General features: G+C 47.1%; 1 protein-coding gene across 2 annotated transcripts in view; it reads left to right on the top strand.

The window, feature by feature from the left end:
• TTC7A (tetratricopeptide repeat domain 7A) overlaps positions 1 to 13,958 on the top strand; it is a 176,334-nt gene extending 162,376 nt beyond the window's left edge. For both annotated transcript variants that reach the window (XM_065630962.1, XM_065630963.1), the window contains one exon: positions 8,833 to 13,958. In XM_065630962.1, coding sequence (XP_065487034.1) covers positions 8,833 to 9,054 — 222 coding nt within the window. In that variant the 3' untranslated portion in view covers positions 9,055 to 13,958. The remainder of the gene's footprint in view (positions 1 to 8,832) is intronic.
• The last annotated feature ends 1,520 nt before the right edge of the window (positions 13,959 to 15,478 follow it).

Genomic DNA, 15,478 nt, shown 5'->3' with positions numbered 1-15,478 from the left:
AAAACTAAGCAAATTAAGATTTTTTAAATATCTCGGCTCTCCTTTCAGAAGGCATCTGCTGCAATACATTGGCATGCTGTGTGCTTCTGTCAGCCGTGTCTTTGCTGCGCTACACCCTTCCTCAGAGACATACTAAATGTGGCACTTGCTCTGGCAATTAGTTCTGTGGGACCAAGGTTCCTAGAGACCCTCGGCAGAGCTGAAGCTGTTACCTAGGTGAACCTGTTCATGACTCATATGTTCAGACAAGGTTTACTCTGTACAGAGAGGGCAAGATAACATGCTTGGGAAATGTGCACATTAGCCTCTCCTTTCTTGCAAAGCGGCGTGTTAAAATTTGGGGAAAGATCTGGCATTGGCACTGGAAGAAATCTAGGCAGACAGAAATTCCCTGTTCATCAGCCGCAGCACACTGTGGGCGCTCAGATCAATTGTCCAAGTCATACGCTACGCGTTCCCCAGCGATACGCAGCACCATCTTGCCATGTGCTACAGAACATAGGCACCTGCTTACTATCAAAATAGAGGCAGAGAGCTGTTTCCCCCTGGAGGCAATGGCAGTGCTTACCTGCCGCCTTGACTTCAAAATATTTGCTAGAAGTTAGCATGCACCCCCCGGCACAAGAGAGGCAAGTTCGCAATCCTCCTCAGCCTGAGAACACTTAAATCAGGACTTCTGCCTCCCAGAGCTTGTCCCTTGACCCTGGCCCTGGTCTCTGAGTTGTTCCTGAGTAAGAGCACATTATTCAATGTGAGATGCATTAGCAGCCAATGAAGCATAGCAACCGCTTTCTAGTCAAGTGCTTTAGCCAGCAGGTTACCTGCTGCTCTTCAGCATCCTCCATTCATGTTGCATGCCTTTTCTCTCATTGCCGATGCTGATCAGACTCGATTCTGCATGTGTTTTCAAATACTTGGATATATCTAGGCCAAATCTCACTAATTTCAACAAGGCTTTCTGCCAGGCAAGCAGGAACAGTGCATAACATAATTGGGACCTCAAATTATAAATTATGTATTCTAAATTACTGCTTTTTATTAGGTTGAGACCTTCTTTTAGTGCATGTTTTTACAAACAACACCATGAGCTCAAGTCCTAGTTGCAGCTACTCTGTGCTCTACTGCAACATCACTATGACAACTGCTAAGATCAGAGCTGGGAGAAATCTTGCCTTAGTGCGAAACAAATACTGCATTTAGCTAGTCTCAAACATGTGGCCAAGGCATCCTATTAGCTTTCCTTGCTTGCTATTTCATCTCTGTGTAGGTCTCAGCAAAGGAAGAACTATCTAGAGAATATTCAGCATGCAGCAAGCAATTCTGCTTTGAATGAGGCTTAAGTGATGACAATCCAACAAGGCAGAAAAACTCTTCATTCTCCCCGGGCTTGTATGAGCCTCCCTAGGAAGAGATCAGAGCCTCCTGGTTTGAAATGCTGCCTTAGGGTTTGCTTTTTATGTCAATAAATGTTTTATCACATTTAAGCTTCAAACACAGTACAAACATCACCACTAACATTTGATGAACTCAAATAGAGACAGCAAGCCTGGGCAGAGGGCAGCGTGCGGCACGGCACCGCGGTTCTGTTCTGCGGGGGGGCTCGCCTTGGCCTCACGGCAAGACGGGGCGAGATGGTGCCTTTGCAATTACACACTGCCTTGAAAACACGCAGGCAGGCTAAGGAAAGGGAATGTTCCTCTCTTCGGGTCTTCACCGCTTTTGATCTTTTCGTTCTTTTGCTTTTTTGTCTCTCCCTGCCAAAGCAATCTCAGTACGGTCAGTAAAGCACATCAGTGTGCCCAGGTCTGTGGTGAGCTTAAGAGGTCTCTCTCTGTCTTCATGCTGAGCTAGTCTGTCCCTCCTGATACCTCCTTGCAATCTCATTTCTTCTCTGACCTCCCACTCACCTGTAGCAGATGGAGATGCTGCGGTGAAGTTTAAGCAGCAATCTGCTGCTAGGCTGTCTTCGGCACCTGCAGTGCCAGAGCTGAAATCTCCGGGTTGAACCTACCAAGTTGGAACCCACAAGCAGTGCACAAGTGCTACAGATTGTGACGTAAACTTGGGGTTTTGCTTTTCCCAGCACTTGCCAGTTCCCCCCTCCGGTGCTGTTCCTTCGTTTTTCCTTTCCACACACTGCGTTTTGCAGTGGCCCTGCCTGCCTTCCCTCTCCTCCCCTCTCCTTCCCCTCCTCTGCTCTGTCAAATGCAGCACTTCAGCGTCACTGACTGACAGGGGATGCAGCAGCTTCGGCAGAGGAGTTGGAGAGGGGGAAGGAAGAGAAGGAAAAGCTGCTCTCAACAAAAGAGGCAGCAGAAACACTGAAAGATGAGCTTTCCTCCAGAAGTGGATCCCAGTCACCCTTTGTTAGGGCAGCAAATTAAGATACAGTCTCTAATTCAGTGTGTTTGGCAAGCGGACCCTGACTGCTCTATGTATTCCTACAGTGTATTTTCAGAGAACAAAGCTCAGATGTATTGCTCAGGTTTGCCACAACCTGGACTGAATCAGCAAAATGGATGATTAGCTACCCCGCACGCTGCCAGCCGCTGCGGGGCTGAGTGACAGCACAACAAAAGCTCGCTTCGCTGCTCACAGCTTAAAAAAAAAAATCCTGGCTCCTCAGAAATGCAAAGGTCATGAATGTAGGGGGAAAGAATCACAGAGCAATTGGCTAGTTACATGTCTGTCTTTATTTTAGGACACCTCGGATTTCCAGGGTTAATGTTTGCCATTTTCCAAAAGACTCTCTGATATTTCATGGTTTATGCAACAGATTTTGCTTGCAACTTATCCTGATTGCTAAATAATTACAGAAGCGTATGTTACCCTGTAGCAGTGCGGATTTTTCTGTTACATGAGACTGTTATCGCCAAGTGCCAAATGCATCTTGAAAGGCTTTTTGTAGGGTTCTGCTGAATAAGCACGCTTTTGAAAGAGCACTCTTCTGCAGCGTGACCTGATCTTGCCAGCTGCTGATTACCCTCCTGCTAACCACTGGTGACATCTCCGTATTACAGATTGGAGTAGACAGTAAGGATACCCCATTTACCTTTACATTAATTAACTAATGCACTAGCAGAAGCCCAACAGAAAAGTCTGCAAAGTGTAGTTTATTCTAGAAACTTCTTAGGATATTTAGACAATAATAGGCTCAGCTGAGAAAAGGATCAGAGATCCTCACTTTGAAATTTGAGTCTCGTGCAAGGAGAGAACTTGCATTTGAAGTATCTATTAAAGTCAATTTGTAAAGGATAAAGATAGACTCTAGTCCACCTATACAGATTCTCCAAGAATAAGATGACCATGCAAACAAAACGAAAAGCAGACTTCTGGGTATGAAATAAAACATTTTTCTGGACATCTATTTCCAGTACAAGCCCCAAAGAAAAGAACAAGTAAATCCGTGCCACCTTAGTGGAAGGAGGCAAGGATGCCGACACTCGGGATAACTCTCTGCTGCTCATCAGGTGTTTGAACTAAATATTTGCAAAGGAAGTTTTAACTTTCACTACTAAAAATAAACTCCAGCTTGTACGTGAGGCTTATTTTGTAGTCTTCCATAATGTCTTTTCTGCACTATTTTCTGAGAATTTTATAAGCCAAAAAGTTTTAAGAAGATTTTGTCAAACTCTAAGGAAAGGCACAGATCAGAAATTTCATGACCTTCTGAAGTGAGATTTCAAGTGGAGCTTATGCTCACTTTCTTTATTAGTGGAAAATGAAAACAAGTCACTTTTTTGCTCATCTAACTTAAATTGAAATACGGCTCTCCTAAAACAAAAATAGCCTTGCTAAAGTATCAATTACTAAGTATCACATCACTGAAGGCAAAGGAGTCCAACCCACTGTCACTGTAGAAGTGGTTTAAGTTTTGTTTTGCATGCGGATGAGGTCAAAAATACCTTTTAGAAAGCTTCCCATACACAGCCCCTGTTCCCCGAAATTAAAAACAATCAATTCAGGAGTCCAGCTGCCAGCATAAGGCACCTTAAATCAGCAAACCAAATTTGCTGTCTCGCCTCTGCCTTCACGCACCACTAGACTGTACCAGTTTCGCTGCGCGCAGCCCTTCACCTCCAATGAATTTCCTCATGTGCTTTCAGCTCCGTTTTTTAGAGTCTGGCTTGGAAGCACAACCTTCACTACTCTGCCTCTGTTTACAAGCTTTGAAGTATGTCTTCAGACCTAAAGAAGAAAATTAAACTAATCTGCACAAGTTACCCTCAACCTGCTAGAGTGAGTTAGTATCGAAGCACTATACAGCTGTACAAACGCCAGCAGCACACGAAATGCCTGCGTGTGGCTGGCACAGGGCTGGCGTGAGCCCTAGCCACATGCTGCCCACAGGAGCTAGGAAGCAAAATGATTCCCACACACCTTTTGGGTTGGTTTGGGGTTTTTTTGGCTATTTATAATCACAGAACCATCAAATGTTTGGGGTTGGGAGGGACCTTAAAGATCATCCAGTCCCAACTCCCCTGCCACGGGCAGGGACACCTTCCACTAGACCAGGTTGCTCAAAGCCCCATCCAGCCTGGTCTTGAACATTTCCAGGGATGAGGCATCCACAGCTTCTCTGGGCAGCCTGTTCCAGTGCCTCACCACCCTCACAGTGAAGAATTTCTCCCTCATAGCTAATCAAACTTTACCCTCTTTCAATTTAAAGCCATCACCCCTTGTCCTATCTCTACGTGCCCTTGTAAAAAGTCCCTCTCCAGCTTCCTTGTAGGTCCCGTTTAGGTCCTGGCAGGCTGATGTAAGGTCTCCCCAGAGCCTTCTCTTCTCCAGGCTGAACAATCCCAACTCTCTCAGCCTGTCTCCACAGGAGAGGTGCTCCAGCCCTCTGATCATCATCATGGCCTCTTCTTGCCCCTCTCCAACAGGTGCATGTCCTTCTTATGTTGGGAGCCCCAGAGCTGGATGAAGAACTCCGGGTGGGGTCTCACCAGAGCAGAGCAGAGGAGCAGAATCACCTCCCTCAACCTGCTGATCATGCTTCTTTTGATGCAGCCAAGGTTACAATTGGCCTTTTGGGCTGCAGGTGCACTTTCCCTAGTCCTTCTCTTCGCAGCTGCTCTCAATCCATTCTCTTGCCCAGCCTGTATTCGTGCGTGGGATTGCCCCACTTATGTGCAGGACGTTGCACTTGGCCTTGTTGAATTATAATATGCTTGAGTTTAAAAAGCAGCCTGTCCTCAGAGAAGACCGTACTTAGAGGGACACACCGTCTTTCGGAGGAACATTATTGGGCAAAACCAGAAGTGCCGGTGCTAGCCAGGAGGTGGCAGAGGAGCGAGGCTACCTTGTACATCGTTTTTTGCGTTAATTTGGAAAAAAACACAAATACAAACCAAAGAAACACAACAAAACCCAGCCTCACCCTCCATCTTCAAGAATAAGAGGATGAAACCTTTAATCACATTCCTGCTTGTATTTATACTAATTGCTCATCTTCCTGAGATGTGACTTTATGAAATTATGCATGCACACCAAGGAGATGGGTTTCCATAGAAACTCAGGAACTGAACTTTCATTAGAAAAATCTTTTTAAAAAAAAAATCTTCCAGATAAAAATGCAAATTGCCTGTTAGTGGGAGGCTTTCTGAATTTATATATAATTCTTTTCTTTTGCACTGTAGGCAGATTCCAGCTGGACCTACATAGCAACAACATGCAGGCATTGTTTATAGCAAGCCAGACTCTATGGGGAAATAAGAAATTCAGTAGCGAGAGGCTCTCAAGCGCAAATACCTCAGGGAAACAAAAAACTGAAGTGCTCAGTACTGCGTCTTCATGAGGCTTGGGGATTGTGCAGCCTTCAGCTCTCACAAAATGCTTGTGATTTGCAAGGAGCAGGGCGGGGAGAAGGGGAGAGAGGGAACACAAAGCAAGAAACTCTCCTGCATGCAGAATTAATGATGTTCAACCTGTCCTTTAAACATCCAGCAGCACATTTCTGCCAGTTCAGTTAAGCCTCACCGGAAAGGCTGAGACCATCTGTCACGGCTCTCTCTGGGTGGAGGTGTAGGTCTCTGTGCTGGGGTTTGGGAACATTTGCAGGCCCGGGTTGGAAATCAGGTTGACCACACCTCAGCCTCTGCTTGGGCTGAGGCCTGAAGCACGGTGTCTCCTGCCCACACCACAGGGACACCCAGGCACATGGGCAAGAAGGGGACGTGGGGCCGTTGCTGGTCAGAACAAGAAGGAAGCAGGACGGCGGGCACTCCTGGGAAGGGCCATGGACCTGGGCAGCCCTTGGCACTAGCACTTGTGCAGGGAAGCAAGGATGAGGGGGGCAATCTTTATCTCCTTTAGCAAATCCTTCCTCCTGTGTTTCTCCCCCAAAACATATAGCAGTTTTTCTCTCATGCAGTGTACTGCAGCATCAACAGGAGGCTTTCCCCTGGCTTTGGGGAGCCTGAGATCACCCTTTTTGAGGGTTCACAGATGTTTTTTCAGCTAAAGTGGCGTCCTTGAAGGCATTGAATACCAATGAGCAAATGTTCATGTGTGCTGCACTTACTGGTGGGCATCTGCTTCAGCACCGTGCCCAGGTGAACACAGGACCTGGGGGTTGCGTACAGCCTCCTCCCAGTGCTGCAGGACACCCGCGGGGACCCCAGCCTGCCTCACACTGGGGACCCATGGGGCGCCTCCAGTCCTTGACCAACAAGGCTGCTGGGGCAGAGGAAGGCGCTGAGCTGCACGAGCGGGTTACGGTGAGGTGGGTTTCACTGCAGCATTGCTGAGCGGCATGAGATGTTCAGCCGGGAAGGGGATTCCCCTCCTCACTGGGGAGGGATGACAGGCAGCAGCTGCGCGGGCTCGGTCGCCCCCCTGCCTCCGGGGCCAGCGGCCCTCCGGGAGCATCGGGAGCCTCGGTGCCACTTGTGTCAGGGTGAGGACAGCCATGGGTCCCCGGCCACCAGAGAGCACAGTCGGCTCTGCTCAGTCAGCACAACAGGAAGAGTTTTTAGGAAGGGTGGTTTTGTGGTTGAGGACAAACTTGAGCTGATTTAGCTCCTGTCTATTCTTGGCTCAGCAGCAGATTTGCTGTGGCCACTCTACTTGCCCTTTCTGTGCCTCATTATCCCTGTCAAGCGGGTGACTCAAATTCAAATTGCACAAATTCCTTCCAGTCTGTCATTACATGCCTGCGGTTGTCTCCGGGCAGCTACCTCCAGAGGAACCAGCCTCATTGGGGTACCTCTATGTCACCTCTGCCTGCTCACAGTTTTAAGATTTGGCCCCGTTGCCTCACCATTTTCCAACAGAGAGAGAAACTTAAAGAAAAAAACATCCCCACTGCATCTTTAGATTATAAGATTTGATAGTTGAGTTGATTATTCCGGTCAAGGTTATGGGCAAGAAAGAGGCAGTGAAACTTTTCAAAGTACTGCCAATACTTCATTAAATGGGTGTTTCTTAATTTTTCTCTCTGGCAAAGTGATGTGTTTCTGTAGGTAGCAGTACTATCACTGGCTATGGGGTCTCAGTCATGCTGAGGCACCGTGTGTCTAATGACACTTTTGGAAAAGCAAACAAAACAAGACAAGGGCGAGATCTTCACTACTTCCAAGAGCATCATCGTTCTTTCATCAGAAATTTGCTTGGGTTCTGGTCGCAAGAGATTTCAGGTTCGTTACGTCTTTTCGTATCAACTAAAGGCAATTCGACCCACTAAAGGTAAAGCTAATGCGTTTTTCATACATACGGCTGCATCCACATGCTACGCAGTCCCAGGAAAAGCATGAAGTCAGGCTGTCATCTCCCTTCCCAGCATTTCCGCAGGTGGGTACAGGCAGAGGCCATGCAGAGCGTGGCAGGGGACACGGAAGCGTCAGCTGCTTCTTCCACAGGCCACGCCTGGATGAAACCGGTGGGAGGTTCATCCCAGTGCGTGCACCTTCAGGAAGAAGCAGAAAAATGCCACTAATGCGTTTTGGCCTGCAAAGCCCACGTGACCATCTGGGCTCCATGTGGTTGACTGCTGTGTAATTAAAAGGCAGCCTGGCTCATTAGATGCTTTGTGGGTTCAGACGCATCCATGTGAGCCCTGTAGGAAAACATGTTCTTCCTACCACTTCTTTCATCCTCCTCCTCCTGTTCCTTCCAGATGGTTACACCCACTTGTGTCTTTTCTTACCCTAAGGACAGCTTTTTAAACAAGGTTCCTCCATCCTTCTCCTCCCCCACACTGCTTTAGGATCTACACTGGAGTGCAAATAGCAGGACAGAGGGCTCCATGCTGTTGCATACAGACAGCTTCTACAAGGCTGGAGAGGGTGCACGTCCCTTTAGCCCCATTTGTTAAGTGGAAAGGTCTTTCTATATGGTCAAGATGTAGGAGCTGAGAGGCTTTACCTCAGCTTCAGCTGGATGTTCCAGATGTACAAGAGTTAATTTAGATACTTGGTGCAATTGAACCTGTGTGTATTTTCCTGGGGATTCAAAGCCAGTGTAACCTACTCAAGAAGAGAGGGATCCTTAAAGAGCCTGTAGCCTTTCCTCTGTATAGCACCAGTATACACTCTCCCAGTAACATGCAGCAGGAGCACTTGGAGAGTTGTATCAGTCTCTGCTTAAAAAGATTTATTTTCATAACTGTTTTGTTTTTTTTAAATTGCACATCACTATTAAAAAAAAAAATTTAAAAACCCGAGGTTAACAGCTGATTGCTTCTCTTCTCCAGAAACAGGTGGAGGTCACCCCCACAGGACTTCTGCTCCTGCATTCATGCGTCTGCCCAGCCTGCTGGGAGCTCAGGACACTCCATTTCTTCCTCCGTTTTGTGCCGTTGTTAACTGCTTGTCCCTTGTTTGTTGGCAGGGCTTGGTGCTGAGCAGACTTGGGAGGAGGGACCTGGCCCAAAAAGTCCTCAGAGACGCCATCCGGATCCAGACCACCAGTCACAGGGCCTGGAACAGCCTTGGAGAGGTCTTGCAAGCTCAGGGGAAAAACGAAGCAGCCATTGAGTGCTTCCTCACCGCTCTGGACCTTGAATCCAGCAGTCCTGTCATCCCCTTCACTGTCATACCCAGGGAGCTCTGAAGCCTTGCCCTGCAGCTAAGCACCTTCGTTTTGTGGACAGACACCAAAACCAAACAAATAAAAAGAGAAAAGGCCCAACAGAAAAGTGCCATTGTAACCTGGAACTGGGCAAAATAAATCCAGGATGGGGCTCAGGTCTACATGCTTAGCTGAGACAAACCTAACTGTAGAAGAGTTTGCAACAGGCAGAAAAAGAGAATGCCTTTTTCTTCACAGGTGCCTGGCTCACCTCTTGTTCCAGCTAATAGCAAGGCTTATTTCAAAGTGTTGGTTCAAGGTGACTGTCTGCAGAATAGATCATGCTAGGGTACAGCTGTTCTAGACACTTGCACCTTTCAATTTTCATTAAAGATAAAAACCCCAAGCCCTGAATTAAAGCCCAGACCTGCTCTAAACAGGAGTAAATGCACCAGCTAACTTGACCAAGTTGTGCTTAAGTCTGTGCCTGCCTCCACACAGATCTGACAGGTTAAGAGTGACGACTGAACCACAGAGGCATGCATTGTATGCCGTTTACAAAATTATTTCAGCTGTTTTAATAATCCTTTTTCCTGCCTTGCTCTTATATACTGCATATGCTCACCATACTTGGTGTGGCGTTCGCCTAGACCAATTTAGATTAATTTTTTTTTAAAGCTGCTGTTGCAGTATGATTCACAAAAGCAGAAAGACCAAAGACCAAATCAGTTCACACTTGAACCAGTATTAAAAACATGTATTTATCTCCAATTACATATTTATTGGAAGGCCTTACATGAAGCAGCTAATTGTAAATTCTTATTAATCACTTATTGTATCACTTTTAGTGAGGAATGTAGTGATTACCAGTATATAGTGACTGAACTCTGTATTTTACTGCATTACCATTCCTGGCACGAAATGTTTTCCTATCTATCTTTTCATGATATAAAAGATGGCAGCAGTCTTTTAAGGGAAAGTATGCTGAAGGCAGCATGTGTATATATGAATTACTTCTTTCTTATAACCGAATCTTTGGATTGTCTGTAGACATTTCACATCAGAGGTATGGAGCTGAGCCTTCAGCGGAGCAGGATCATTTTGCGTCTCATATCAGATGTAAGAGTGATCTCCAGAGCCATTGGAAGAGCTCCCCATCCGCGCGGCCTCCCCCAGGGGACGCAGCTGGTGTCCCCCCGCCACGCTGCTCCTTGGCCGTGGCCGCGAGCTGCGCCAGGCTGCCACACCGCACACCAGAGCCAGCCCCGGCCAGACCAGTCCCGAGATAGAGATGATGCAGAAATGAGCTGCGGGCACTTTTCTGCACAAAAGGTTGGGCTCTATGCCTGTTTCTGTCCAAAGAAGATTTATGACTATTTCATAAGTAGCATTTGCACTAAAACACACTTTGTACTATAATTCTGCCCAGTATTGTGATCCACAACTAGTTCATTCCGGAAATAATAATATCCTCAAGCAATAACTGAGTAGGGGCTATTTCTTAAAGAGCCCACGACTCTGGCAGCAGACTTTGAAGTCAGTGTTGTTTACACTTTTTGGAAATCTGCAGGCTCATGGAGAGGTGGGCACCCCGCGCTGCTCGCAGACCACAGCATGGCAGAGCTCCTGTCCCCGCGCAGCTGCAGCTCCTGCCTCCCTGCAGAAGCACACTGCCCTCAGGGTTCTCTCTGCAGCTTGTTGCACTCCCAGGCAAATATATATATATATAATTTTTTTTTCCCCATTAAATCTTGATGGTGCAATAACCCAGCTTATTCCTCTGTTCACCAGGGGATCTGGAGTGAAAGCAGCCCAGCTTGAAAGGTGCTCAGCCCTTGAGGTCTCTGGCTTTCCAGTGCCACACAGGCACCAAACACGGCTTTTTAGGCCCGAGGCAGGTTTCCAAGGAGACAGTATTACCCGGCCACGTTTCTCATTTGCAAAAGCACCAGCAGCAGAGGAAGGAGTAGGTGTTAAAGTACCAGAATTAAATGAGTTTCATGAAGACAGAAAGACACAGCAGAGACCCATTTTGCTGTGAAGGATGCCATGGAGTCGGCTTGTTCTGCGCTGCAAGTGGGAAAGGGGGAAGGGGGAGAGATGTTGTTGTTGACACAATATGTAAATTGTTACCCAGGTGTTTTAAACCCAGTTCCACAGTCAGATGCAATCTGACAATAGTCTTAAGTAGATATGTATAGGTAGATATTATATTCCAATATTTGTTCAACTCCTCAGTTCCCAGGGTGTGAGCGAGCCTTCTGTGTAAGACAAAAAAAGAGTTGATGTGGCCCGACATCACCGCTTTCTTGTGCAACGTGTGTCTGTAAAGTGCTGCCATGGCAACTTCTGCGTACCAGGCAGCGGTTTGACTGCAGGCCCCGCGTCCACCTCTGCGACGGGGGCACCGCTCCCAGAGGTCTGCGAGCTGGCGGGAGGGCGCCTGTTTCCCAGCAGCGCCTGAGGAGCAAACACAGGCGCATTCCCCTCTGCATGCCTGGCTCGTAAACAGCCACCAGCCCATCGCGTTTGTTGCCACCAGGCAAACGGCATGTCGGCGATAACCAGACTTGCCACAGCAGCCGTCTTGCTAGGAGAGGTGCAGACGTGCACGAGTACTTCGAGTGCACCGAGCACTCCGATGTTGCCAGTGTGGTCCCGTATTTGTCCTGGGCATTAAGGAGCGTTACTGGCGTAGGAATTGCAGACCTCAGAGTCTCTACTCTGGGTGTGGCAAGGAGGATGTGCATGAGTAAACGCCACCAGCATCGACAGGAATTACAGGGGTAAGGTACGTGCTACCAGCACAGCACACCACAGCCCCCGCATCACTTGCAGACAAAGTACTTTGCATGGAAACTGGACTCGATCCTGACATTTGCTGCGTGTTTCCCAGAGGATACAAAGCACCGCTTGGCTGGAGGGGTGTTATGTTGACCTGAAATGCTCTGTACCACGCAGGAAAAAGGGCATTTGTTTCAGACGTGCAAGCATTTTGGGGGTGAATAGCTACATTCGTTATTAGTACTCACCACAACGGAAGCATTCCCAAGCTTACGTGCTACCTCTGTTCTTCAGCATGGATTTTGTTCATACTTCCAGGTACAGAAAGATGAGGACAACTACTTCAGACAAGCCTGTGTATTGTAGTATTTATTTAGATAGCAGCGTTGCTAAATCTAATAGATCTGCTGCCCTGAGCTTTGTATAGCAGGGAGCCTGGAATGCTTAATGCTCAGGGTTTGAGACTAAGAACAGAAGATTTACATCCCATTGGTCACATAGTTATTACAGATGATCATAACTAGTGGAAGTTTGGGGACCAATAAGTGAAATATCAATTTTGTGAGTTTTAGCACTGACTTGGATCCAGCAGAGTTTTCTCATTAGTTTAGAAAGAACAGAAAAAAAGGTGCCACTGCCTAAAGGATCCAGGTATACTCAGGTGCCTCTTGTTCCACCACAAGGTTGTTTTCCTTTGTGTCGGCAGGGCGCATACAAAAGAAAAATAATTAAGCTCCTATTTTTCTGTTGCACAGTAAAGGAGTAGCGTGTGCCGTTGCCTTTGACCAACAGCAAGGTTTGTGTATTGTAGCAAAAGTGACTCTGCCTCCAGCATTATCAGGAGAAACCCAACAGGCCAGGGAACGACTCCCCTCTCTGCCTTACCCCATGTCAGCTGGCATTAGCTCCACCGGGGCTGTTGGTACATATGAGCCTTTCCTCCAGCTGAGGGGCTGCCCACCGGTGTACTCGTTCCGCACAGGGAGTTCGGGGGAGCTGCCGTGTTCCTGCGCTGCACAAGCACCCCAGCCCGTTTCCATTGGTAACAGTTCATGCTACTGATTATCACAATGCTTCAGAAGTGCTAATTATCTTTTCTTGGTAATGACTAATAAATCCAAATGGAGAACAGTCCTGGAGGGTGGTTACTTTAAAATTCACTGGCTGGGTACCAAAGTAGGCACAGCACTGACTGCTGCAGTTTGAATTACAGTTATTTTATCCAAAAAATATTCCATTTTCAGAGAGTCTTGGTGAAGAGAGAGTTTGGCTAGTTTATCTTTCATTTTAATGACAGCAGAGTGGGAAACAACCCTTTTTAGTGAAAAGACATCACTGCCATGATATTTTTCCAGCCAAACCAACAGAGATTTGATGGCTGCAATTCAGCCTAGGACAAGAAGGCTTCCCAGAGCAGCCACGCTGCAGCAGTGCTTGCCTCTGGTGGAATTGTATTGCAGGCATATTTGACAGTTGTGCAGTATGTGTATCTGAGATGTCTCTCCCTCCCCCTGCATGTCACATTTTTGGCTAAGGAGAGCTGCTTTGTGTCCCGAAGGGACAACTGCAGTGCCCATCGGGTGCCCATCAGCGCTGCCCTGTGCCTGCTGTCGCCTCTGAGGTGGCTGCTGCCACCAGCCTCATGGTCTTCTTGGCCAACACCCCCTGCTCGTGCTGGTTTAACCAGCCCTCTGACTGTTCCCCAAGCCTGGCTCCAGGTGGTGGTCTCCCCACTGTTCCCTCGTTGTTCGGTGCCGCAGGACATCAGTGCGTGGTCAGATAGGAAGTAATTTTCTTAGAAACGAGAAGCTGAAACATCCGCCAGTTTGGCAACGTCAGCAGGAGGGAGGTAACCACTGACCCAGCAGCTGCCCAGATGGTTCCTCTGACTTCGCCTTTAATGAACTGGCTTGTGCCTTCAGCTCCTGGGAACCAGGGCAGGTTCCTGAGTTTCTGGATGCTAAAAGATTCCGCTTGTTTCCCCACAGAAACCCATACTTGTCTGTGGCTAAAACCGCTGATAGGGACAGGACACCACATGGTTGTGGAACTGCCCGTGATGATACAAGTGAGAACCTCCCCGAGCTGGTGCACAGAGAGGAGCTCGTACGAGTGTTTCCGACCCGGCACTCGAATGCTGTTAACGCGGTTGTCGGAATCGGTTTTCCATGTTACTTAACTTCTTTCTGTCGTCGTAAGATGTTTTCACCAGATGAATAAAATTGACCCTGTGGAAAACAAAAAATGCTCCTCGTATTTCCTGCCAATTTCAGGACCTTTAATATATTCATGCCACAGATACTTCGAGCGTTATGAAACCACCATTTGCTATATTAACTGGAACCCAGTGTGCCTAGCAAGTTATGAGTTGCAAAGGATATTTTGGCCTACACCCTGTAGTTCATGGGAAAACCGAGAGTGAGCAAGCGAGCGGCGTGCTGTCAGAGAGGAACAGAGCCAGGAAAAAGGAGCAATGTGGCTTCAGATGTTTGGATTTATGGAGATTTAAGCGAGCATCATGCTTTTCTTGTGCATCTTCCAGTAAAAATCAACAAAGGTAGAGCAGAAACTCTTAATATCGAGGTATATGCAAATACTATGCTGTCAGGTTTAGGGCCTCACCTTATTTTGGCCACAATGCCATTAATCCTCCTTTTGCTACAAACAGTAAATTCGGTGGTTATTTGGAAATAAAATGGCTCCATTCAAGAGCTTCCAGAGCATTCTTCGCATTTACGCACTAATCTTCTGGGCAAGCTTCAAAAGGGCCTTCTTAAAATGCCAGCCTCTTAGTTTCATACTCAAATGAGATTAAGGACAGGGTTTTTGAAGAGCATTTCTTCACAACTGTGGCTGCTTTGGTTTATGAGTGTATTCAGTATAACTCGAGCAGAATGAGGTTCCTCTGCAGCAATAACAGAATTAAGTCCTTCAGCTGTTAGCAAAAAGTCTTAAAAATTGGAAATGGAAGCAAACAAAATACTAGCTCCGACTTTTTCCCCTTATTTCCCACAGTACAGAGAGGAAGCCAAACAGTGGTGGTGTGTTTCTGGGGAGGCAGAGGGAGGGAGAAGGCTGCCACGGAGCAAAAACTGTAGAATTTCATTCTTCAGTCCCCTTTGAGGGACGCCACTCATCTTTGCTTCCATCCTAATGCTGGTACATTGCCTATTATCCTCTCTGCATCACACAGAGGTTTAATATTCCTTTTCTGTTTAAATGGGAAGAAAATGAGCCTTTTTGCCCCTCATTTTTGCTGGGAGGAGCTCCAGATGGTTTGGGTACTCTCCACCATTAATTCAGGATTGCTTCTTCCCTTGCAGAGAGCCAGATTATCTTGCAGTGGTCATTTTGACGTGATACTCTTGAAAGGTCATTAAGAATAATAATTCCAATAATTTAATATCTATTTTATATATTTTTTAGTAATTGATTCATAGCTCTGCTTCTGTCTGCCGCAGAAGGGGTACAACCAACTCAGATACACACAGTATATTCCTGCCTTGTGTGAAGCCCCGATATTTAGCAGTCCTGTAAACAGCAAGGGAAGAGATGAGACATGTCACTGCTGCCCAGATACTTCCACGACAGTCTCTGGCTGTCAGCTTTTCGTGGAGTCACCAAAGCAGCAGCACTGATTGTGTTTAACCACATCCATCAGGAGATGCCACATCCCAGTCAG

This window comes from Caloenas nicobarica, chromosome 3 (genome assembly GCF_036013445.1).
Source record: "Caloenas nicobarica isolate bCalNic1 chromosome 3, bCalNic1.hap1, whole genome shotgun sequence".
NCBI classification, from domain to species: domain Eukaryota; kingdom Metazoa; phylum Chordata; class Aves; order Columbiformes; family Columbidae; genus Caloenas; species Caloenas nicobarica.
This window is presented reverse-complemented; position numbering and strand designations above follow the sequence as displayed.